General features: G+C 41.3%; 1 protein-coding gene across 36 annotated transcripts in view; it reads right to left on the minus strand.

The window, feature by feature from the left end:
* CACNA1C (calcium voltage-gated channel subunit alpha1 C) overlaps positions 1–26,789 on the minus strand; it is a 458,186-nt gene that overhangs the window by 154,364 nt on the left and 277,033 nt on the right. For 35 of the 36 annotated variants that reach the window (XM_088164617.1, XM_088164614.1, XM_088164594.1 and 32 more), the window contains exons 6-7: positions 11,752–11,913; positions 9,941–10,137 (exon numbers count right to left, since the gene is read on the minus strand). In XM_088164617.1, the coding sequence (XP_088020743.1) occupies positions 9,941–10,137; positions 11,752–11,913 (359 nt within the window). Of the gene's footprint in view, positions 1–9,940; positions 10,138–11,751; positions 11,914–26,789 lie in introns of those variants that run through there. The other variant, XM_088164616.1, reaches the window with a different exon arrangement.

Raw genomic sequence — 26,789 nt, forward strand, 5'->3', positions numbered from 1 at the left:
GCATATTAAATTTTGTTGGTAAAAGTACCCCTGGCAAACTCCTCTAGTCAGTTAGGGGAGGGGAAACAAAAATAATCAGGAAGCTACCATTTATATATCCTCCCATCCACCTGTAATTTTGTGCTTTCTCTGTTTTTCCTGTGGAAACTGGAGGGTGGTACATATCTGCAGCATGTTAGGCAATACAGACGTTCTGAACTCGCACTAAAAACATCAGTTACAAAGCAAGAAATCCTTACATCAAAGAAAAATTCTAAGCTCCAACTAAACTCTTGCTTTGCCACCTCACTCACTTTCTCCAGGCTTAATATATAAAAGAAAAAAAAAAAAAAGAATGTATCTCAATTCAGTTTAAAGTGGAACACGTTCACCAGAAGTGAAATATTGAAATTCAATTACTGCCAAGTGATAAAGCAACTCACATTCTAGAGCATGCTGAAACTGCTGCACTTTGAGGATGTCAAAAATTCCCCCAAAGCTCTTCCCTCAGAAGTCAGTGGATTTTTTTTCAGTGGTGGCCCAGGTCACTCTGTCTGCTCAGGAGATGTCTGGGTCACACAGACAGAAAGAACAGGCCAGACACTGACCCAGGCAGGGCTCTTAAAGATGAGAGGAGGACTTCAGGACTTCCCACAAACACATCCTGCAGTGTGCTGTGCCAAGCCCTCGCTCTTGAGCCCCTCTGCTTGTTGATGCAGGTGACTGACAGAGCCCTCTCCCTGCCTCCCCTGTTCTCACCAGCTGACATCCATACTGGTGTTCCTTTGGCCAGCTTAGTGTTCTGCTCCTCTTGCCTCCTGCATGGTGGATCTGCTCAGAGGAGGGTCATGCCATGGATGCACCTGCAGTGCTCTGCCAAAGCCAGGTGTCCCCCTGGCTCTCCTCCCTCTCTCTGATTACATGGGTGCTCGCTGGGTGAATTTGCCATTCACAGAAATGCTGTGGAGCGACCTCCAAAAATCCTTTGGATGTGTGGGACTTAATCAGGATTTGAATTCAGAGCTCCAGAGGTAAAAGTCACAGACTTTATCTGAGTTGTCTTATTCCCACATAAGTGTGTACATTTTTTTTCCCCCTTTAAAAGGAAAAGGTTGGGCTTTGAGAAAGTCATCCAAGAGCCCAAAGGCTATTTAGCCACAGTTCTTTCATTACAGCCACTGCAGCAGTTCCATCTCTTGCTGCTATTCAGTTATGTAAAAACTTTTTGCCCTTTAAAGTCTTTGGAAATTCACTCCAAAATAATAAAATGCTCAATTTTATGCTCAAAGCATAAAAATATCCCCTACGATGGTAGGTTTCCAAATCTAAAAATTTCATTTAATCTTAGAATTCTGGGCTATCCCTTCCCTCTTCTGTTTATCTTGTGTTTACATTTGCATGGCTGATTATCCAGAAAGGATTTTCTGCCTATATTGCTGTTTTATAAATGCTTCTATTTATCTCAGTGTAGACTGATAGCAAATTTTTCCACAACTACATCAGAACAACTACATCAGTGCTGATTGCTGCATGCACAGGAATATTCAAGCACACACTATTCATTGATTTCCATAGTCAATTAAGTCCTTAAAAATAAAGATTATGAAAAACAGCACTGTAAGATGTAGATAATCATTACCTTCTATAATAAGTGAAGGTAAGACTATCAATTATTATTTTGTACTTGATCAGTATATCCCAATTTCCTCTGTATCCAATCCACAATCTAGGAATCCTAGGAAAATTCTTCGTTTTAGATAATGAATCCAGTTTCCAGTTGTAAAATCACATCCAAAATTCTCAAGTAAAACGTACAATATCTAGAACTCCTAGCACACAGATAACAAACCTTTATCTGAACTCAGAGTTATTGTAAAAGCTCTAGAGGTTTGCTGGAGAAATAACTATCAAAGAGCTCAAATGAGCAGCAAGTGCATTACTGACAGACAAGACTGCCCCTTCTCCTTTTATTATGAGTCTTATAAGCAACACCACGTAGGCAAGATCAGCACAACATCCTGACTGATCCATTCTAGACATGCTTTAAAAGTCAATAGAGCTGATGCTCTGTGGTGAATATTCATAGAATAGTTTGGGTTTGAAAGGACCCTTAAAGGCCATCTAGTCCAACCCCCTGCAATGAGAAGGGACAATTTCCAGGAGATCAGGTTGCTCACAGCCCTGTCCAGCCTGACCTTTCATGTTTCCAGGGATGGGGAATCCACCACCTCTCTGGGCAACCTGTGCCAGAGTTTCCCCACCCTCATTTGTAAACATTTTCTTCCTTATATCTGACCTAAATCTGCCCACTTTCCATTTTAATTCACAACATGCCCTTGTAAAAAGAGCCTCTCCAGCTCCCTTGTTGGCCTCATTTAGGTACTGGGAGGTCTCCCTGGAGCTCTCCTTCTGTTCTCCAGACTGAACAACCTCAGCTCTCTTAGCCTTTCACAGAATCCCAGAATTTCCCCATAGGAGAGCTCCTCCAGCCCTCTGATCATCTTCACAGCCCTCCTCTGCACTGTCTCCAGCAGCTCCCTGCCCTGCCTGTGCTGGATGCAGCACTCCAGTGGGGTCTCACCTGAGCTGAGCAGAGGGGCAGAATCCCCTCCTTCCCTGTGCCCACACTGCTTTGGATGCAGCCCAGGACATTGCTGGGCTATGTCCAGCCTCTCATCCACCAAAACCCACGAGTCCTCCCCAGCAGGAAGACTGATTGCTCTGATTGACTTCTAAACCATTCATTTTACACTTCTGCTCTCTTTGTATCTTCTGGAAGATGTGCTCAATATTGTTTTCATGTCTCCAGTTTGGGTGCAGTTCAGAGGGTTGGAGTTACAAGGAGACAGTTCTGGAGTGGGCCATGGGTGCAGATAAACTGCACACTTATGGTGGCATGGCCTCTCATCATACTGAGCCCTCAAATCCTGCCCAGGCAGAAATCCCTCAGAAACCAATGAATAAAGCCAATATTAATCGACCAATTCTCTTTGCAGGCAGGAAGGACTTAATATTCACAGTAAGACTGGTGAAGATTTGCTTGTGTTTCCTTTTGTCTTAAAAGCAAGATGTTGAAACAAGTTAAACTCAAAGTAAACAATAATTTAATAAATGGTTCTAGACACATGACTTGTGTCCTGACCTTGGGCATATTCCCTTGTCTTTTTCTTTCCCAAGATCTAGATAATGAACCAGTCTGTTCTTTGTGAATTTGTCTAGTAGATATGGGTCCACAGCTAACAAATCTGATGATTTTTTTTCAGAAGTCATCTGTCATCATTTCTTGATAAAACTGATGGTAGGGCACAAACAGTGCACCCACAAACAGAGAGACCCAAAATCCTAAGTTGTGTAGAAATGTCCCGGTAGTTTAGCTCTTAATTTTATAGCTCCAGGACAAAAGAATAAAGACAAAAAAGGTCTCTGTGGTGATTAGACAGCAGCAATTAGGATACAGTCTAAAGAAGAACAAAAGAAGAAAGAAAAGTGAAAGGGCAACAGAAAGACAGGGCTATTATAAAGGTCCTTCCCACACAGGAGCACTGGGCAGAGGGTCTCTATTAACACCTCCCATAACCAACCCCAAAAATCTCAATTTTAATAGAGAGTTTCTTTTTATGTTGAGGAAGAGGGCTGAGCAGTCCAAAGTTGAGTTCTGAAGGGCTCATAAAGACTTCATTTCACACAACAAGTGCATTGAACAAATGTTCAGCAGCAGGTTTTCGTGGCAGGTGCCAATGAGTAAGGCACTGCTGTTACTCACTTTCAAGTCAGTGGTACAGCAACCATTACAGTTACATGTGCAGTTGTTAACGAGGAAAAGGAAAACAGATTGAGGTCAGCATTTATGCAAATTACGTGTTGGAAACTGCTTTTTCGGTCCATTGATGCTGTGGCCCTTCAGTGCTCTGAACTGTGGCTCCTCTCCCCTTACCCACCACTGTCACAGCAGATGGAGATGAAATAACCTCTGCAGTCACAGGGATGGGTTGCTCATACTTGCGTGCTTATTCTTTGTAAATTTTTCACATTCATGCAACCCCCTGCCAAAAAGATGATTAAAAAAAAAAACCCCTCAACCCCACAACAATAAAAGCCCAGCATTTTCTTGGAGGGGCAGAGGAGGATGGGGAATAAACACCATGGAAACATGTAGACAGATATATTCTTAGAATCAGATAATTCTCTTTTGTGGAAAGCCTTACTAATTCAAGCTTAAGTGCTGCAAGAATAAAGGGTTAGAAGGAAAAACACAGCTGGCAAAAATTGGGGGTTGCAGTTCTGCGTTTAATGTCTTCCACTTTGTGGCAATACCTCTGAATTTTTCACATCTTCCTCATTGGCTGCAACAGGCTGGAGGAGGGGGGTGAGAAAAGCTCACAGAATCTGTCAATGCTGTCAGCAAAGTAAATTACATCTGTTGTTCAATTTGCTCCGTTTTGATTTCATGATGGGAACTGTAAGGGTGACTGTAAGCCCGTGTTTCAAGCTGATTTAGTGACTCTTGAAAGCATGATCTCAAAGACTGAGAGGTGGAGGGAAGTTCCAGGACAGCCTGTTTAACTCACTGCATCTGTGTGTGTTTCCCTCTGCTGCTCCTGAAGGTTTGCACTGATTCAATCTCACTCTGCTGCATCTCTCACTGCACTGTTTCAGACTATTAACTCATTTTCTTGCCTAGGGGCTGGAGAAGACTAACAAGGAATTTTTTTAAATCTGAGGGAGTCAACTTATTACGTGCCAGTTTGGACATCTCTTCCAGGGACAGGTTAGTGCCCTGGATGTCATCCAGGCTTGGCCTTAGTCCACCTATAATAATACCACACTCCTTAGTTTACACTTAGAACCTTGAGGTAAATTGTTCTTGGAGGAGCTGCATGTTATTTTCAGTGACTTGACCAAGTATTCTGAAGTGTTGTCCAAATGACATGGGGCAGAGCCAAGACTCCAAAACTGATGGCAGGCTCAGGGTTGCTCATTATTAATATTCTTCAAGCAGATCAAGCAGAATTACTCAGTCCTAGAGTTCAAGCTGTAAGGGGCAAGCAGAACAACTCAGGACCAGATTCTCCACTGCCCAGCAACGTGAACAGCCCAATACAACAATCTGCAATTTCCCTGTGCTTTGTTTTCATCTGTATGTACAATCTCTTAGATGCAGGGCAGTGGAGAGACTGGGCATGTAAAACTGAGGCTGCAGTGGATAGATTTGCATGCAGTGTCACAGGTCTCCAGCTGCAGAGAGCACATTTCACACAAAGATGAAAACCTTTCTAGAGACAGGGCACTGGCTGAATTGTATTTAACTCAGAAACAAAGCTTCCCCTGAAGGCCAGTAAACGGATGAAAAATAATTAAAAAGAAGATCCATTAGGGAAGGTTGAGAGAACTGAATCTCCTCAGATTAGAAAAAGATTAAGTGAAGACAAACAATGCCTACAAATATTTAAACACTATGTTATAAACTGCTCAGGATTAATTTTCCTCCTTAGTCAACAAGACAATACAAAATAATGGACTGCAGCAGAGGCTGATTACAAAATACCAAATGATTCAATTCACAACATTTGGGTTTTCATCTGCTGCTGGAAGTTTCTGAGATGGGTGGGTCTTCAGAAATGGGCCTTGGTGCCTGCACCAAGAGAGCTGCTAACGCTGGCTGATCATACATGAAGGAGAGTTTTGAGAATAATAACCTCAAATCCTTCTATAAGGCATAGGAAAAGTTATAATGTGACATATCACAAGAGGTGCCTTTCTACTCAATCGTTCTGTGCACTGACTGCCCATGAGACAAAGGAAGTTTATTTCCCATGGGGCAAAATAAACCTGTAAGACTGAGGCAGTACAGGAGATGTGTTTGTAGAAACACTTAATGCTCCCTTCAACAAAGATCAATTCTTCAGCGAAGAGTCAACAAGGCTGTTTTGCACAGATTTTCATCCTGTCCAGTAGAGTTATTTCACATTAAAAATTTGACTCTTTTCAAGTAATTATCCTACCTTCCACGATAGCAGTGTCAAACTGTTTTCCCTAACGTTTTTCTTTCCCATTTCAAAAGAAACCAATCTACTCACAAATCTTATCTGCTAAGAGAAAGAGAGAGGAGATTGGAAAGTGTATTGATCTTAGTGATGCCAAGTCCTTTGAGGGAATAAAGGTTTATTGCTTTCCTGTCTCTGATTATCTCTTTGTGAGGATGTGGATCACAGGCTGGAAAATAATATTCCATGAGAGAGGAGACAGCCTTCCCTACACAGGTGGAAAGCATGAAGAAGGAAGCAGGAAACTGAAGTTAAAATTTGAAGAGCTGTTAAGTGGATTAGGAGTCTAGGGCTTGTGGAAGGTCACACAGCTTTCTAAATTTCAAACATGCAGTTTTAACCTTGCAAACTGTGGCACAGGACAGACATTGGTTTCATGAAATGACTGCTGTATTTTTCAGGGCAACATGCTGAAATGTGCTAAGCTCCCTCCATTCCCACCGAGAAGAATGCAGAGATCTAGCTATCTTTTAAAAGTTGGGTTGTTTTTTTTAATATGTTTTTTTAAAGAAAATAAGAATATATAATTGAGAAGCTCTTAAAGAAAAGTTCAAAGCAAGGGAATTGCTCCATGGTCTCAACACTTCCAGCCAAATAATTCAGCCCAGAGCTTTATCTGTTGTTCTGCTGAGTTTTAGGTCAGGCACACATTTTCAGATTTAAGAAGGGAGCAAAGAAAACTCTCTGCATCCACATGTATGTCCTTGGAAGACTAATCTCAACAGATACCAAGGCCTTGATCAGGCATCTGTAAGTCCTCATGTTGTACTATGACTGCACGTGAGAAATCTCAGCAGCATGATCAAGATTTTGCAAAATACAAAGTGAGATCCTGACCTTTTGAAATTAATGAGAATTTTGCCATTGACCCCAGCAGGACCCCAGATTCAAACTTGTTATCTACCCTGAATTGCAGAGGAGCTAAGAACATGAAAGTCTGCCTGAGCTTTGAATGCTCAGCACTTTTAAATATTAGCCCATTAGCTTACATTGTTAAGTTTAATTTTTGTCTGCAAAACTGTCCAATTTGTAGTCAAAATTTTCTTACACTGTTTTTTGATCTGTACTTTCAGTGTTAAATGGACAACAAACTCTGTGTGTCTAACTTAAATAACTGTGCAGATTTAGTTCCTTATAAAGTAAAATTTAATTTTTGTGACCTCACTGTAGTTTCGGGAGATCTTTCAGAGCTGAGAAGAGAAGTCTCCTATCTCTGCACCCTGTGGGGATGCAGCTCCCCATGGGTTTTCTATGGCAAGTCCACTCCTCCTCAGCCAAAAAGGCAAAGACTGGGAATAAAGTTATGCATGAGTCAGACTGCAGTAAGGAAACAGTGGCTCACAGTAAGGTTAAGAGAGATATTTGTATCCTACCTCACTTACTAAAATTCTCCAACAACTGAAATGTTGCATCTTTTCTATCCTTTGCTATCCAGAGTAGTCTTCCTTTAGATGTGGCTAAATTAAGCAGGAATGCCTTTGCCATGGACTCTAAACCTGACTGTGTAAACCATGATAGTGGTTGGATATTGGCTGAAATGACAGTGTGAGTGTTCAGAGGCTGTTCCTACACATCAATATTAAGCAATAGTGTTTCTCCTAGGGTGCCCAAGCAACACCTGCCCCCAGCATGGCCCAGACCCTTCTGCAGGAGGAAACACCTCAGACACCTCCTTTACCAAATGGCAAACACTGAGCAGAGCTGAATTCTGTCTGCTTTGCCACCAGAGCACAAAGAGGCAAAGGTCATACAGGACAATGGTATTCTTGAGATTGTTTCCAGCAGCTTAACCAAATATATCTGCCTGATCAAGTGTTCAGGTATTTACTCAAACTTTGTATTTTATGGTCTTTTTAAACATAGGTGATAGTGTTTTACTTTATGAAATAAATTCCCTCCTCCTCAATTATTGGCATTTTTTTTCTGCAGTGTTAACTCTTATCTTTTACAGTTAGGAATAACTGGGAACTGATGGTAACAAATATTTCTGCTCTTCCCAAAGCAAGCACTCTAACAATGCCATAATCTAAAAGGCTCACTATATGCACGCCCTTAAAAATAATGACCATCAATCTGTATTAATTTAAGGTCTAAGTTCAGCAATCTGTCTCTAAAGATAAAAAGGAATAGCTCAGGAAATCAGTGAAAAAAAAAAGCTGGCTGACTACCAAACAAAAGCCAACAACTAAAACCCATTTTGCTGCAGGGACACCATAAAAATCAGACTGTCTGCTGCAGTCATGGTAGAAAATCTTTTGGAAGTGAGTATATGCTTTTGGCTCCTGCTATTAGATAACTGATAATGAGTTAAACATGATTCATATCAAGTCATTAAAATGACTCATGGTCCCTAAAGGGTGGGAATTGGAAGGGTCTTTCTCAGCACATGTCTTTGGAGAAACTGATGATAACTTGTGGACAGGTTTCACAATTCTGAATGGTATGCAGGGCCAAAACTATTCTCTTTTCTTCTTCTGATATCATTTACTCTCGCTTGTTTCCCCTGTAAATAAATCCTTTCAATCACACACAGCATGGAGAAATGTGAGCTAAATGTGGTAAAAAGATAGGTATATTATATGTGGCCATAGTTGAACTGTGGAGCAGTTTTGCCCAGTTTCTCTTCTGACTTTAACTTCTGCTCTTCATTATTTTATTAATTTATACCCTCTTTTCTAGTAATGGCAATTTTTTTTTCTCTGAGACCCAGACTCCCCTCGTGGTTTGATCTCTGCCCTTTATCTCAAGCATGAAAAGGAAGCTATAGTCACTGTTTTAATCTAAGCTTAAGAACATACAGAGACAACTTCTAGCTGTTCCACACAGAGACCATCCTTTGCAGATAAGGTAAATCTTCAAAGGGAAATCTTGCAAACTCTAAATCACTGGTGGGTAGAAGGCAACTTCAGGCTCATGTTTAAGAGAGAAGCTTGTTGACTATCAGTGCAAGCTGCCTCAGTCCAGATTATCCTTTTGTGTGCTTTGAGCCTTCTTGAGTCAAACTGCATCATGCATTTTAACACATCCAACCATCTGGAGAACCGGGTGTGTCATGACATGCCCTACAAGTTGGTGAGAGTCTGGGTTAGTCTTACACAGACAGGACTGTGCTGTGTGTGAATGAAAGTCCTGGGCTGTAACACGCTGCTGCAAAAGCTGATGGCCAGAGCTGCATCCAGAAACACATTTGTCTATGATTTACTGGTGAAAACTAAACCTGATATTAACTCCTATAGTGTAATTGTATTGCAGTGAATTTCCAATACATTAGTAATTACAAGCTAAAGCTGCTGAAAAGCCCAGAATTAGGCTAAATTATTATTATATTATTATTAATATTAGGACAAGCTAAGACTCCATTTGTATTACAGGTAATATCATATTTTGGCTAAACATGCAAGCAGGATTGATACCAGTATCAGAGCTAATAGCATTTGAATGTGACAAAAGTCATAATCAGGAGTTCTGCTGGAATTGGTGAGGCCTTTCTTATCAAACCTATGAGCTGAACAGTGTAGTGCCTTTGTAACACAAATGCCATGGGTAGAGCACGTAGCTGTCTGTCACAAATTGTCCTACATCAGTTATCTGGACATGTATGAGATGTTTCACTCCTGCAGAGAGGGTCTTTCAATGACTTCCTGCACAACCAAGGTACATTGCAAACCTTCAAATCAATAAGCCATCTGCTATCGTCCAAAATTAAAATATCAGTGGAAAGTCAACATTTACAATTGATTTCATTGCACAAGATAACCCCTCCATTTTACCTAACAGTAAGCTGAGTTAATTCAAGCTCCATGCTACTCAACCATGCCTTCACCGTAGAGAACAAGCAAAGAAAGCCAAAGCCCCCACATTTCAACACAGCTGTGAGCACGAGCAGGACTCTCAGCCCGTCATTTTCGGATACGTACCCAGTAGAGCACATCAGTCCAGCCCTCCATGGTGATGCACTGAAACACCGTGAGCATGGCAAAAGCAAAATTGTCAAAGTTGGTGATGCCGTGCTTAGGTCCCTCCCAGCCCGCCTTGCACTCGGTGCCGTTCTGACACTGCCGCCCGTGCGCAGACTGGGGAGCGCACGGCGACGGGTCGTCTTCTGCAGGTGTATCTTGAAGGAGAGAGAAGGGGGGGAAAAAAGACAGCTGAAGGAAACCATTTGGCACGCTGGAAAGCGAGTGAAAGGATATCAGATTTTTTAGCAGGTTTCTGCAGCGAGTTTGACGGGTTTCTCAGGAGCGCACAGGCAACTGCTCGCTGGCGCGCTTCGCTTTCTTTTTGTAAAAAAAAAAATAAAAATAATGGCCAAGCTGTCAAATTTTATAGTCAAAACTGAGATGAACTTTTATTTTCCAAAACATACCCTCCTGCAAGGGAATGGATTCTCATTCATGCCTTTCAACACGACAGGGAACATTAGACCAAGCCTATCGTGTCGTGGCCAGCCTGAGCCTGGGTTAACCTTGGGGGCCCAGCACTGATGGGCTCTGCTGGAGGAGGCTGAGCCCCTGCAGCAGACAGGCTCCAGTGCTCTGCAGACAGGCTGATGTGGCTCTGGGCCATGCTGAATTACAGCAGAGAGCCTCTGGAGCTCTGCTCTTTTGGCATTTAGATGATGGGTGGCATTTTATCAGTAGCCCGGTGGCACTCAAAACTGAGGCTGCTGCTTGATTATCCACCCCTTATTCCGTGCAGGTGTTTTCAAAGACCTGACAGCCTATACAACACAGCAAACTACATGTTTTGGTATATAAAGGATGCTCCAGAAAACATTTTTATAAGCACAAAAACTTCTGCAATGTGATTTTTTTAAAATAGACAGATTTCAGATCTTAGTGCTACATTTTTAACAGATGCAGGTATGTATGTATCTGTAGGGGAGCAGGTAATTATGTTTGTTTCTCATCTTATTACGTGGCAAACAATGTAAATTTGAAAAATTGTGATCACATTCTGATAATGAAAGAACGCCAGAAACAGTAATATCAGAATTAGATGCTGTAATGTAAATACTTCCAGACAGAATGAAGAAAAATACACCCACTTTAAAGATGCAAACCAGAGTGACAGTTCATTATAGTTCTAGCATCATTTCCAGAAAATGAAATCTGCCAACATTATAAAAGCAGAAAATGCAGAACTTCTGAAACAATTTTCTGCTGTACACTATTTTCTTATGAGCTGAACTGAGTACTAGGCATTAATACCCTCTACCACATGAGAAATAGCTGCTGTTCAAGATCAATAAATCAAACAAAAATGAACAGATGGTTAGATGAGTGACAGCGCAATTGAATTATTTTGAAATGTGAATATTTCTTTCTGCAAATAATTTGAAATAAATAAATTTCCTGATGGATTTGATGTAAAAAAAACTTTCTTCCCATTAATTTAATTTTATTTTCTTTCTGGTGGCACTTCTAACCAAAGTTGCAGCCTGTGACTTAAAAAAAAAAAAAAGGTACTGCCCTGAATTATATATTCCTTTACAACAAAGATGCATTTGTGTATGAGATTAATAATAAAATACATGAGATGTTAATTTCTGTGACACCATCTCCTGTGTAGCTCAGTCAGCAGTGGTCAAGTTGTGAAACCCCTAAGAAGTTGATAAGCAGTGAGCAACAGCCACCCACCTCCTGTGCCAGAAGAAATGCTCTATTCCACCTGGGAAAAGCCTCCCTCTGAAAATCTCTGTGTGTTTGTGTGTGTTTGTCCCCCTTACCTATCAGTCCCCCTTGCACATGGTAGCAGGTCTTATGCATCTTCCCCATGAATAACTCCAGTCCAATGATGGCATAGATAATAATGACAAACAGCACCAGCAGGGCAATATGCAACAAAGGGACCATGGCCTTGATAATTGAATTTAAAACCACCTGGAGACCTGCAGAGAGAACAGAAGGGACCACTTATCAGCAAGAGAACAAAATTCAGAGAGGCTACAAATTGCACAGTAGTATTTCAGTTTTATTTTGTTCCCCCTCACCTGAACTCATTACCTTGATGATGCAAAGATGTACATTTACAGATTATCTTTCCCAGAAGATCCCTAACATTTCAAAAACTTACCACTGCATCCCAGATCACAGACCAAAGTGAAACTGTCATTACCTTACCTGTCACCCAAAACACCCCCATCCTGAGGAGGGGATGTATCAGCTGGCCTGCTTGTTCTTGAAAATCTGGCCTAAGATGTTGCACACATGGTATTGAGGGGAGTTAAAGCACAGGAAAAACAAAGAACAACCTGGTCTGAAGAGGGACAAGAACCATGGTACATATGAGAGGGCAGATGCTGGGTGCACAGAGCTGCACTCCAGAGCAGGGGGAGAGGGAAAAGTGAACTCATGTCCCTCTGCTGCTGCTGCTGGAGGCTTCCAGAAATCAGGCAGAGCCTGAGATGCCCAAGAACCACCAAACCCATGCTGGGTGAGAGCTCCCAGCCCTCTTAGGATCTTCCCATGCTCCACATCCACCTCATCTAACTTCAGTCTCAACAGAGGGAGAGTCAAAACCAGCAGCGCTGGTTTTGTCCCAAGATTTACGGATCACCTTTTAACAGAGGTTGCCCAGAAATGGATATGAGCAAAATATTATTACATGATTGTTAAGGTATGAGACTGTTGAAAGTCCTAATCATGAGCAAGCCAAACATTCCCAGAGTGGCCCAGGGAAGGTGACTTGTAGCCAAGTTTTCTAAATCACTAAGCAGCTGTACCCTCAGATGCACTTGACTCAAGCTGCAGATTCATGTGCCTCCCTCTGTCTCCTTCCCCTCTTTTTGTAAAACCAGAACAATAAAGCCAGCCTCATAAGCCTTTAGTAAGGATTTGCATTAAAAAAGATCTTAAAGTTATCACTTTGAGTAGGAATGATGGCAATCCCTGTCACTGGCAAGTTATTAATGATGGAAGTACTGAGAGACCTCTTGAAATCTATAGTCTACAAATAGCCAGATCAGAACAATTACAAGCTCATGATTTTGCAATGACTGAGAGCCAGAAGTCATTAATGTCTCCTGCAAATGCTGTCATCTCCTCAGAGAAGTTGGTATTAGCTGTAATTTTTGAAAAATGTGATTCATGAGTTGTAAATGTCGGTTATACATCTGCCAAGAGAGCTGGTGATAACTAATAACTTTTAAAATCTATCATCTAAGATCTTAGACTCGCTTTTTTTAAAAAAAACAACAAAACCCCCTAATTTAAATACTTTCTAATGAGGATGACACATCTCTCGACAAGCACTTTCCTTTGTAGGCAATCCACTTGTCAGCTCACAGCTAAGGCTGAGACTGCCTTTGCTCCACAACTGTGATGGAACACAGCAGAGACAACCAGGAGTGGCATCAGCTGCCTGGCCAGCAGCATCCCTCACTGCCTGCTAGCAAGAGCTGCCTGCATTCTAACATCTCTCAGATGCCAGAACACTTTTTTTTTTCAGGTGTCTACAGTGGTTCAGTTATCTGTTATCAGTTATCTGTCCAAAGGATGTGCTCCTACCCAAAGGCAGTGCCATTCTGCATGAAACATCCTGGCTTCCACAGAGACTCTCAAATGAGCTACATTACTGACAGCATCAAAACATCCTGTACAAGAGTGGGCCACTCTGCTTGCTCAGTTGCCTCTGGGTGCTTTTCCTGATAAGCAATATCTCTGGGGGGAAAAAAAGAAATAAAAAATTTTGTGCTTACATGAGGCAGTCAGCCTTTTCCTCTAAATGCCCACATCTTTGAGTCGACTTATTCTAAATATGCACAGAAAATGAAGTGCAGTCAACACCAGCATTGCTCCAGTTCTTTACATTGGTCAGGAATGTTATATTCCCCAGAAAATTAAAACAATGTCTCACCTTCTACCCAGCAGGGTACAACAGTACAAGAAAGTTAAAAGACTACAGATGGCTTCAAACCTGAAAACAACCCCCACAAACTTTGCAGATGGATATATTTGTTGCTTCAACTAAATCTTCACAAAAGCAAATAAAGGCCTACTGTGGTGGCCTACAGCTGGCCACCACAGTTATAAATAATCCCAACTTTATAACTGAAGTGTGGTTGATTACATAATTACCTTGCTTATGTAACTGGACCAGTAAAGCCCTTTGGGGAGCTTGCCCAGGCCATTGGGGATTCAGGCTGGTTGGCCAATTGCAACATCCTCCCTTTTCAGTGACTTGTTAATCCAAAATGTAGCCAAGCTGATGAGTTCAAGAGTTCTAATGCCAGGTTTTATGCAATTTACCTTTAATTATTACTATTAATTAATTTTAACATTCATGGAAGGTTATACTCAGTACTCTTGAGAGGGACAAGAGGACAGAAAAAAGATGAAAAAAAGAGCTCTCTAATTTTAAAAACAGCTTCATTAACACCCACACCATGAAAGTGCCCAGAGAAGATAATATCTGCACAAAGCAATGCCCTTTGTGTTAACAGAGCAGGATGTATGAAAACAAAGGTTTGCACCATCAGCCTGAAATGATGTTTAGATGGTTGAGAGGAACATGTACCACCAGAAGATGCACAGTACCTTCAGACAGCTTAATTAGAGAAAAGCTTCTTGAGAATAATAAGCCAGCTTTGAAGAGGACATGAGGTACTGAGTGCTTTTAGCATGAATTGATGTGGGGACTGTGCAGCATCCCTTCAGGGCAGCCTGCTTTAAATCCAGATGATTCCAATCATTACCAAACTTAAATACATGACCATCAAAGTACTCAGAGAGTTTCTAAATGTTAAAAAAAAAAACAAAAAACCACTAACTCTGCAGCAGCTTTACAAATGCCCTCAGGAGATGCAATGGATGCTACTTGCAGGAAGGCAGGAGATCCATGCACATCACCAGGCTCCCCACATTGATGCCGAGCTCATTGCTGCAGCACAGCTGCTGCCTGCAAAATTGCTTTATTCTGTCAGGCAGCTGCTTGCAACACAAAGAGCTGTTGCAAGGAATGGCACGAGGAACCATGCCCAGACACTTGGAAAACTCGTTGTACTGGCAAAGGGAGAACAGGGAGAGCAGAGGAGGAGGGATTAAAGGATGGGGGAAGATGGGAACGTGGAACACAGTGACTTCTTTAATAAAAACCTGACACGCTTCAAAACACATCAAATCTGTGTTCTGAAACCCCGGAGGTGCAGATGCATTCCTGATCAGAGTGAATCAAGGCCAACCACCCCCTTAGAAGCAGTCACAAAGATTCTCTAACCAGTGGTGAGAATTCTACACACTCTTACAGGCTCTTTCTCTGCCAAGCAGTTATTGGCATCACCTCCTTTAAATCCAGAGGCCAGCTCTGCAGTCTGATCAGGTCACCTGGCACTCTGATTTAATTATGATTTCTCTATCCCAACTCATTTATGCTCTTAATCTCTGCATGGTGCAATACATACAACCCCACACAGGCCTTCACACCACTGCATATCTTTGGAATTTTTTTTTCTCACTTGTGGAGGTAAGACTTGCACTCCTAGCAGTGAGCTGTGCAGCTGATAATCATAATTAAATCAGAGTGCCAGTGATCAGACTGCAGAGCTGGCCTCTGGATTTAAAGGAGGTGATGCCAATAACTGCTTTATAAAGCAGAGCCAAGTTTTTACAGTGCTCTTTGCAGAGGCTGGCAATGTTTGCAGCACTGGCCAACCATAAACACAGGGCCTTGAACTTAAGTCCTGAGAAGTAAATATAAAAATAAAGGGTTTTCAAATATTTGGCATTCTAAATCTGCTCATTTGTGTGCTAGACTCTCTGCAGACATCTGTTAAGGTGCAGCATCTGCCTTGAGGAGCTCACTCCAGGCTGGACACAGAGAACTGCACAGAGATTAGGGAAAGTGCAATGAAAGGGATTGTTTGCACTTTTTCAGCCCACACTTTTCATCTGTTAATAATTGAAGATCTTAAACAACTCTCAGTATTTATTTTAAAAGCACTTCAGTTTACCTTTAAAAAAAATCCTCTTGGCTGTGTTCTGTTGGCTGACACCGATTCCATAAATGTTTCAGCAAGCAAAACACGTTAATGCCATTCCCTGGGCTCACAGAATTTAGCATTTATTTACACCGATAAAACGTTTTAAATATTTATTACATGGGAAAAACATTGCTTTTTACACCAGGTCAAGCCCCTTTTAGCCTCCAGAGGACTGCATTAACCCAAAAGTTTAGAATACAACAGGGAAGAGGAGGGACTAGGGAAGAATGGAGGAAAAAAAGCTTATACCAAGTAACATTGATCTTTCTCAAAGCTATGGGAAATGGACTTTTAGGGCTGCTGCAGGTGTTTCAGAGCTGTTATATGATGCTGTGTTTTTCTCTCAGGAAGATGATGAGAGGGGCTGGCTGCTGTCTCATCGATTGAGGCAGTTCCTGAAGAATGAGCTTTACCTTTGAGCATGTAATTGTCTGCACCTAAAGCAGTGGGATCACCTACAATATCCCCTTGTGTACTTACAAGCTTTTTTGGATTTCAACCAATGTTTAGCAAGATGGCACAAGAAAAAGACCCAGCTGCTAAAATGCATTTGGCATTGTTGCACTGTGGAACACATCCAAAGAAATTAATGGTGGGTTTGCTAATGCAGGATTCCTCTCAAGAAAGACATGCCTATAAAAAGTAAAATTCTTAGAAATACCCAACTTGCTTATTTTTTTTTTTTTTAAGACTCTGAACTTTCAGACCTGAAAAGTCTTCTTTCCCAGTCTGATCCTGACAGGTTTTTTCTCAAAAAGACAACATCTCTTCTTTGTTGCACAGTGGTGTTCATAAATTCCAAGTTAATTAATGCATGAGTGTTAATTACCTCACATTCCCCTCCCCTTTACCCTTAGGTTTCATGTCCTTTTGTGCCCTTATATTTCCCACCCTTTTTTGTCCTTTTTCACCTCACATTTCCTGCCAGTTTTCCTTTCATGTCTCCTGACATTTTTTCTCTCTTTTTCTACCCTCTCCCCCTCTATTTAAATACTTCAAATGTTGGAAAAAGGAGGATTTCCTCTAAATTTAAACCCTTAAAACCGAGGGAAAACAAGAATTGCCTTGTAATTTAAGCCTTAAGATGAAGAAAATAAGGGAATTTTCCCTCAGCTCAAACCCATAAAATGGCATCAGAAAGGTTATCCCCTTCCATTTAAACTAGAAAACAACAACAAACAGAACAAAAAAAACCCCAAAAACCAACATTTAAATATCAAACAAGCCTCTTCAGCTGATATCTTTAAATCATGGAAAAAGTTAGTTTTCCTTCAACTGATACCCTTAAAAATCACAGATAAAGGGGGCTCACCTCCTATTTAAACACAGACAATAATGGAAAATGAAGTTTCCCCTCAACTTAAACCACTTTCCCCTCAAACTCTTCTCTTTTCTGGGGTCACTGGGATGCAATAGGGAGGGACAGGGAAGATGAAATAGAAAAGAGAAAGAAAAAGGATCTTCCCTGCTCCTCCCCACGCTGCCCCACCTGCTCAGGTGTGCTGCTCCCCTCTCCTGTGCTGTCCTGTGGCACAGGGCTCGTCCCTTTGCCCATCCTGAGCAAAGCCCTGGGAGCAGCCAGGTGTTCCCCCTGAACAGCCACTGCTGGCATCATTGTCCCTTGAGAGATCCCTGGGGACTGGGACAGAAACAGAACAGGGACAGAAACCCCCTGAAAACAGCCCCGAGCAGGGGCTGCCCCTCCTCATCCTCACTGACCTCACCTGGGGCTGCCTTCATCCTCCTCATCCTCACTGACCTCACCTGGGGCTGCCTTCATCCTCTTCATCCTCCTCGTCCTCACTGACCTCACCTGGGGCTGCCTTCATCCTCCTCATCCTCATTGACCTCACCTGGGGCTGCCTTCATCCTCTTCATCCTCCTCATCCTCACTGACCTCACCTGAGACTGACCCATCCCTCCTCATCCTCACTGACCTCACCTGGGCATGCCTTCACCCTCCTCATCCTCACTGACCTCACCTGGGGCTGCCTTCATCCTCTTCATCCTCACTGACCTCACCTGGGGCTGCCTTCATTGTCCTCATCCTCACTGACCTCACCTGGGGCTGCCTTCATCCTCCTCCTCATCCTCACTGACCACTCCTGGGGCTGCGATTTCTTACCTTCCCCAGTGCTTTTAGGTCTCATCCTGACGCTCTGATTTATTTTATTTGTGGGGACACTCAGTAACCAGCAGCCCTGCTCTTGATTGAAGCAGTCAAGGCACTTTTTGGAGCTGTTTGGACATTGGAAGTGCCGTGGCAATTATCAGCAGCTTTTGTCGCAGGGACACTCCATGGTGACACTCAGCAGTCAGTGCGTTTGGACCCCCAAACTCTGCACCTTTTCCCTTTGAGCCCCCCCTTCATCTGAGCCCATTTTCTGGGCTGGCTTCTGCCTGCTGCCTGCTTTGGAAGTGATGTGTCATGACTGAGTTCTGTAAGCAAAGCTTAAGCTCTTCTGAAGATGTTGGTCTCAGTACTAACGTTCAGGCCTTGCCAAGCAGAGTCCCCTCTCTCACCATTTTCATGCAATTTTGGATCAAACTTGGTTGATCGGGGAAATTTCCTGTTCCCATCATAGCAATAGTCCAGGTCTTTAGAGAAAGCATATCCTGAGTCTGCTCTTCCATTGGTTTTGCAGGAATATATTTTGTATTTTGCCTGAACCAGGACTGTGAGCAGGCACAGTCTCGTATCAATGACCTCCCAAAAGTGAGCAGGAATAAAAGGGAAAGGACAGGACCATCCCTCCTCTGCCTTCCTATACACACTAAAATATACTTTTTTGTACTTAAGCCAGTGTTTAAGGGGGTGTGGGAAGCAATTATTTTTTTGCTAATACAGTTCAGAAGAAAACTACTACTTTGTGCAAGCAAGGAGGAAGCAGGGGAGGATCTGTGACTCAGCACAGAGTCAGATCACTTCTGGGAACCACTCTGAAGGGGCAGAGCTGATGCACCATCCCCAGCCACGAGCAAGGTCTACCCACAAATCACATTTATTTCTGACTCTACACCAAGAAACTGCCACTACAGCTCTATTTCCAAAGCACAAGCAATATAACCAGCAATATTCCCCAGAATGGATGTTTATCACTTAATAAATGTAGACATTGGCTAAGAAAATTGAAAAATATTAAATATTCATAAATATGAAAGGTTTTATAGCAATTTCAAAGGAAGTCTGGAAAACAACAGATAGTTTTAGCACAAAAAAGGTCCACAGTCATGGCAAGATATCTTAGATAAGTACATCTACAATTATTTGTGAGAAAAAAACATTGAGGACTTTCTTCACCAGTGTTGCAAAGGGAAATCACATCACACAGTTCATTTAAGGACAGCTGTACAATAGCAATTTGGGGAGGTAGTCTTTTTCTGTCTTGCTGGATTCTCAAAATATTAGTGGCAGATTGGTAGATAAAGTAAATTCTGTGGGTGTAGCCCAGCATTCTTGGGGCTGCAGACGTAATTTCTATTTCAAGAATAATAGGGAAGGTCTTGAAATAGTAAGGAAAGACACAACATAGGACAGAAAACTAGATGATGTGAAAAGAAATAGGAAAGAAAATTTTCGAGCTGCAGGGTGACTACTCTGGAATAGGCAATGCCATTTAAACATATACAAGCACTCAATTCAAAACCATGTGCTGTAAAAAAATGGGGAAAAAAAGAAAGTTTTGGCATCTGCTCACGATTTTCTCACTCCTGCATTTTCAAACAGTGTTTTCATTGACTTCTCAAACCAAAATAGTCACAGGCAAGGAGGTTTATACAAACAGCCATGTGGACATGAACACAATTGTTTTATGTTTGCCAGGTCTTGCAATACCACCCTTGCCTCATCCTTTGAGAAAGGATCAGCAGAACAAAAGCAAAAGCCACAACAAAACCCAGCTCTTTCTGGATCCTTTTCCCTTGGGAAGCAGCTCAGCTGGAGCATCCTCTGCCTGCCAGGGTGACCTAACTCAGGCAGACGAGAGAGCTTGTCCTGAGCTTGGTGACAGCTGGAGGAGGATGCTTGGACAAATGGACACATGGACACATGGCTTGGGCTCCTCGACCCTCTGCTGGAAGAGACCTCTACCACCACTCACAGAAGCATCCCTCTCTCCTCCTGGGGGGCTTTAACTACTTTTAATAACCTTTTGTTCAAAGTGTTCTGATTAAGTTGCTGGATGACTGAAAAAACTTTCTTCCAGTTCCAACCTATGAGGTAGCTCCTGCAAGTTCATTTTTTTGGATGAGGTCCAGGCAAGATCTTCAGACTTTAAATGTAAAAAAATCAAACCCAAAAATGGTGTGGTGTCCCTCCCATGCAGCTACCTGAATATAGAGGAAGAGCATGGAGAGAACAGGAGCAACTGAGTGCCTACAGAAAATTTCCACGTTAAAGAAGAAAAGGCCATCTTGAACAAAATCAAAATGAAGTTCAGTGAGCAAACTCCAAAGCTGTTTTGAACAAAGACCACAGTGTGCTGCCAAGTAGCCTTACACAGAGTGGGGAAGTTTGAGGTCAAGTGCTCTCTGCCAGACAGAGACTTCTAAAGATGGTTTAAAGTTAAGGCAGGTAAAGGACATTCAGGAGCCCTGGCAGTTCCCAGGCCAGCAAGGATCAGCTGTCACTATTCCCCAAGAAATAGCTTTGATTTTCTGCTGACAGGATGATCATGCACTGAGAAAACCATTCATGGGGTCACCATAAAGGTTTTATCTATCCTTAACCACTGGGAAGGGTCAGAAATAGGAAGAATTTTCCTACAGGGCCATCCAAACCCAAAGACAGTCTGGCCCAAAGACTGCACCAGTTCTCAGTGAAATGACCCCTCACATTTCTATTTTTAAAATTTCTTCATGAGCAAGCACAGCTGTGACAGGGAACAATATTTACAGGGGGAAATTCTGGTCTAGTCCTGTGCCACTGGATTAAATCAGAAAACTTGTGTAGGAATATGTCAAAATGCTTGTCTTCAGTCTGGTCAGGTGAACATAAAAAACAGAACCCAAGTCAATAGTTAAATGACCTCTGAACTGAGATAATGATGGAAAAGCCTTGTTTCAGGATGTCAAATGCTGTTGTATGCAGCTCTGAAAAAAATAAATATATACACATGTCCTAAGGAAATAGTTTTGCAAACAAGGAACTTTGAAAACTGGAAGTGTTAAAGCCTCATGGTAGCAGAAATGGGCTCAAAGAAATTGGGTCTCAATAATTTGAGTGGAAAATTAATGAATTTACAAACACTTTTATAAAATTGTTAAAATTTTTTAGTTTATTGACAGAATTCCTCAGGTAAGTGGACATTAGTGTCCTTTCTGTCTTACAAGTAATAAAGAATATTTTATTTATATGATGTCCTTCTCCAAATGCTCTAAGTCATCACTTGTGAACAGGTTTAGAAAAGGCAAAAGTTTAAAAAATAACAAATGTTAACAGGGAGTCTGTAAATATAGAACTCCTGTTAGGGATGATAAGATTACAGTTTTGTAGTACGTGGAGAAAAATATATTGATGAAAGGAATTGATCTTGCAGGTTAAATGCTCCAGCAAATACCAAGTGGCTTACTATGAGCTACACAAACTTCTCAAGCTAGAATAATTACAACAAAATATTGGATAAAGTCTAAAACTTTGTCTTTAGATGACTGTGCAGAAGTACAGCACTGTATATGACAAGTGATAGGTTATATAGCCCTGGAGAGGAAAATTCACCCAACCTCTCAATTTGGGATAGTGCTCAAAGAGCATAGATGGGACTGAGCTCTGGAGAGATGCAGTGTGACATTTTCCAATCAGAGTCACACAGGGTTTCTAGGAGAATTTGGAGAGTCTAACAATAAAAAGGAACCTGATCAGGTAAGTAAAGAACTGATGCAAACACCACAATGTGTGATCATTGCTGTGTTACTGTCCTGATGCACACGTGGGATTTGTTTTCCTAAACAACTGGGAAAAAAAGACACGGCCAGACAAATCTGAGCAACTCTGACTCTCAGTTTTAAGAACAAAGAGTGGATTTAGGGACTTATCAACTCAGTGGTTAATCAGTCCCATCTCAGAATACCTAAAACTCCAGCTTGCTTTCTTTTTCCACATTAGTAAGACTGTTGCTTTTGATTTTTATGAACTTGATTAGACTTCAAACTCTGCTTACACACATCAGATAATAAAACGCTTTAGGGGGAAAAAAAAGTGCTTTCTGACATAATAAGCAAAACGTCCTTTAGCTCACTAGGCAGCCCCAGGATGTTTGGACAGAAAAATTAATGGTTGCTGTTTTACAAAGTTGTATTTGTCAGAAGAAAGAATGGTTCTTTATTGGTATTTACTTTCTTTGCAACTCTCTTTACAACTTGCACAGTTCAAAGGCTTTTTGTACAGATTGTGTATGTATTGCTAGAAAGCCCTGGAATTAAACATTTATTTATTTTTAATTTACTTTTACATATAATAAGCTCTCAAGGGGAAATCATAAGGTTCTCCGGCTGCAAGCTGAAACAGCTAAATAAAATTCTTAATAGATATGGAAATGCACAAATATAAATCTGAGAGGAACTTGACTTCTTCCAAAGTAAAGTTTTAAAGTGAAATAATCTCAGCATTGGCATATGAAAAGCAAAAGGTGGGCTAGAGGCTGAGTTTAAATTTTCATCTATAATTGAGGGGAAGGGTGAGACTCAATGCTAAATTCTTTCATTGGGTGCTATTTATATTAAAAACCAGAACTAGATTTAGAACAGGCCTTTGTAAAACCTGTTTGCATTCATACCTGGATTTATTGGTTTGACTTCTGACCAAGACATCAAACCTGATTAAAAGGAACTTTATCCTTTGCTAATTTTTAAAACAAATAAAAACATGTACAGCAACAACCTACAAGAAAATGCCAATTGCAGAAATGTCCTGAAAAACTTAATGCAGGCAAAAAAAAAAAGCCAACCAGTCACACCAAACCCAACAACAAATTGTAAAAAAGAAATAAATATCAGGCAGGCTGCTGGCTTAATGTGTGAGCAATAATAGAAAATAACCACTCCAAACAGATTATACTTCTGAGATGTACAGCATTTGATATGCCCCAGTTCTCCCACCACTGCCTTAGCCCTCTGCAAGGATGGTGTGTGGTTGAAGGATGAGATGCTTGAAGAAAGTTTAGAGAGGATGTTTTGTAATCCTGTAAAGAAATTGAATTTCTCTAGCCATTTCCACTGCTAAAGAAAACAACATTTAGCAAGGCCGATGGAAAGAAGTGACAAAAATAGAATTTTTATAATTTCTTCTATTTCTTTTATCCTGTGAGCTACATTCTGTCAAAAATGCTTCTGATGTAAAACTGTTGAGCAGTTTTAGCAGTACAGAAGTTGAAAAAAAGATTCTTTGCAGAGGGTTAGCAGATGTTTTCTGAACTGTGATTGATGTGGCAGGGCAAAGCAGTAGAAGATAATCTAAAACTGAAAAAATAAGAGGCATAGCTACTCAAACAACTCATAAAAAATAGTTGCAACAAAGGGCAAAACACATATGGGATAGGTTATTGTTACATGTGTTAAACAGGAATTGGATTTGCTTCTGGAAAAAAGGGAGATTAAGAAAGATGTCTGATCTCCTTCCCTTTTCCCTGGCACAAGGAAATCTTAGATAAAATGTTAAGAGACTGGGCAAGGTTAGGTGGGCTGTCATTTCCATACCTCCCCAGAGCAGAACAGCAAATTATTTGTTCCATCAGTGAACATCTGAAGCATTGAAAAGTTCATTAGTTGTTAATATCAGCCAACATGCCTGTGCTTTCATCTAGCACAGTAATAGCAAACAGACATAACTAAGAGGGCAATACCTAATTTTGGAGAAATCTACATTAAAGAGAAGCAAGACTCTCCCACAGATTTATGTAGACATTGAAACTTAATAATATTTTTGCCTGTATTTAATCCATGCTTTGTTTTTTTTCCTGCTATAGCACTTGTACAAGATGCAGTATTATTATAAATTCAGATCATCACTGAAAGAAAAGTTATTGGTGGGCTTAAAATACATTCACTGTTTGAGAGCACGATCTGAGTGGTCTGTGCTTTGCTGATATTTTGATAATTCTTTGTGAAAATCACAACAAGGACCACAGGCATCCAACAAGGCTTTTGGAAGGCTTGGACAGACAGAAATAATTCAAATGATGCCAGAGTTGTGGAACATCCATGTACCACCCTGTGTCCTGAGCAAAATGAACTCTCCTGTGTCCCACTTCTGAGTTGACTCTACCCAGTGAGTGTGCCAGGCACATCCTTGGGACAGGATGAGATAGAGAATGTTAAAAAGTCCCATCAGGGCAGCAACACATTAATAAGACACACAGTCACTCTGGAGAAAACGAGCAAAGGACTTCAAATCACTGCTTACAGGATCTTAAATTAATAAGCAATGCAAAATTCAGCCAGCTGAAATCAAAGTATGCAATGAAATTTGTTGTAACTTGGGACAAGATCAGATGCAGTAGAGGTGTCACCTGGGGGAGGATGTAAGGAAAACCCAAAGCAGATCACGCCCTTTGTGCTTTGATGTGGAGCAGCCAAATCCTCCCTCCCCAGCCTGGGGACAGCAGCAGCCAGCAATTTCAAGTGAGCAGCTGGGAACCCAACCTGGCACCTGTTGGTACCAGTTAGCTTCAGTCTGTACAGACACAATGCAAACTCCTCTGAGGAGACAGCAGATGGCATTCTTAGATTTTCACATGCTTCAGGACAAGCACCTTGGTGGCATGGGTTCACTTTCAGACCTGTGCCCTACACCCAATCTGAATGAGAACTCTGGGCATTACTTGAAGAATGAAAAAAAAAAGGCACTAGAAATGTCTCATCTATCCAGAGCCCTTCTGGAAATTTTTACTATCTCCCTGTCTGCTCTTTGATGTCAGCATGGGGTTTGTTTTCTTCATTTGGAAGGGACTGCCTACACCCTGATGTGGTCCCATATTATGATATTTGGATTTTTTTCTGTTGTGAAGACATGCTGAATAATCATGCCAGCATGCACAGTAACTGCTAGGAAAAAGGCTGAGGCAGTTATTGGATGGATTTGTAGCCAGTGTTATATTTAAAAGAGCTACATAGACAAGATTAAATAAATATTTCCCTGTTTTCATTGGCATTCCTTAAATATGAGAGAAATGTTTATGAGAGCAACAACGTGCCTCTGTGAGTAATCTTCCTTAGCAAGATAAACCCTTCTTTGCTAGTGCAACACAGAGTTAACTTCTTCTGCCATAAATGACATCATTCTGCAGGCTGTACCTCTCAGGGCAGCATGCTTTAGGTCCTGATTAATTCCTACTCACAGGAATGACCCTTACCTAAGGGAGATGCTACACTGGTATCAAGTTACTCCCTTGAGTAAGGGTGACCTAAGTAAATAAAGGACTTGCAAGCATGTGTAGAGTTTGCAGTTAGCTATGAAGGAACAAGCCTAATGAGGACATTTAGTTCAGACTGTTCTAGCCTTTCTAATCCACTCCCTCCCCGTTTGTAACGAAAGCAAAACAAACTGGCCACTTGAGATTAGAAACAGCGAGGCAAGGACATGGGAAAGGTGGTGCAGCTTGTCCTCTCACAGTGCTGTCTGTGCTGCAGAGATGGCACAGAGGGCTGGGAAGTCTCGTTCAAGAATGAAGGAGAACTTCAGGGATCTGCCTGACAGCACGTTTGCTACAGCTTCTGGACCTCGAGAGAAAAGGAAGGGACTGGGCTTGGCAAAAATTGACATTATTTAATGTAACAACAGCAAGATTAAAGGCAGGACTAATATTTAGAAGCCAAATTTTGCCTAAATGTATATGAATTCATATATGAAGTAATATATATGTAATATATACTGTAATATATATGTATATGAAGTAATTCCCTATGTTGTCAAGGACCATTATCTCCTAGGCTTGGTGGCAGTAAACTGCCAAGTTTATTGTTTCTTCCTTATACAGCTTAGTGTATTTTTTTAATTCCTACACACAAACCTTCCCCACTTGGGGAGCTCTGGTCAGGCCACTTCTCCTATCTCCTCCCACTGAAGGCAAGCACAATCCTCCATTGCTGTGCAGGTGATAGCAAAACCTCAGGAGAGCAACTTTAAGTCCCTTGCTCCACCACTGAATAAATAAAAATCACATGCCAGACACACCTGTCAACTGTACTTTGCTAGAAGCATATACATCTTAAAAGAAAGGACTTCCTTACTGCCAGTTAGCATTTCCTTAAGACTTAATACCTGCTATTCAACATAAAGAAACAGTCCATGGCTCAACATTTATTTGCCATATTCCAAGAACACATGGTTCTCAAAAGAGATGTCATTTTGGATTCCTTGATTTCTCTGTTTATTACCTCAATTACATTATTTCCTCCACTCTACAATGTACTGTTAATTTTCTTTCACAGAACAGAAAATAATGAGAAATTGCAGTTGAAAAGTTTGATTGGGCACTAAAAAAAAATATCCCAAATGCAAACCAGATAATTGCCTTGAACGTGCTTTGTTTCAACACTCATTTTACTATAAATCATTCAATAGCAAATTCCAAGTCCTGGCATCAAAGATGAGATGGAGCAGTTGCTTAGTCTTACATCACAAAGATGACCATGGTGGTTCTGACATCTTTCTGCTGTCTTAAACTCTGCAAGTAACTCTGCATTTTGCTACAAATGTCCCCCCATATTTTCCTTTCAGGGGGATGTATCGTTGAATTATGAGCCCATACAGACAGAATTTCCCTGTGATTTCAAATTATTAGATTAGAACA

This window comes from Sturnus vulgaris, chromosome 5 (genome assembly GCF_052056855.1).
Source record: "Sturnus vulgaris isolate bStuVul1 chromosome 5, bStuVul1.hap1, whole genome shotgun sequence".
Taxonomy (NCBI): domain Eukaryota; kingdom Metazoa; phylum Chordata; class Aves; order Passeriformes; family Sturnidae; genus Sturnus; species Sturnus vulgaris.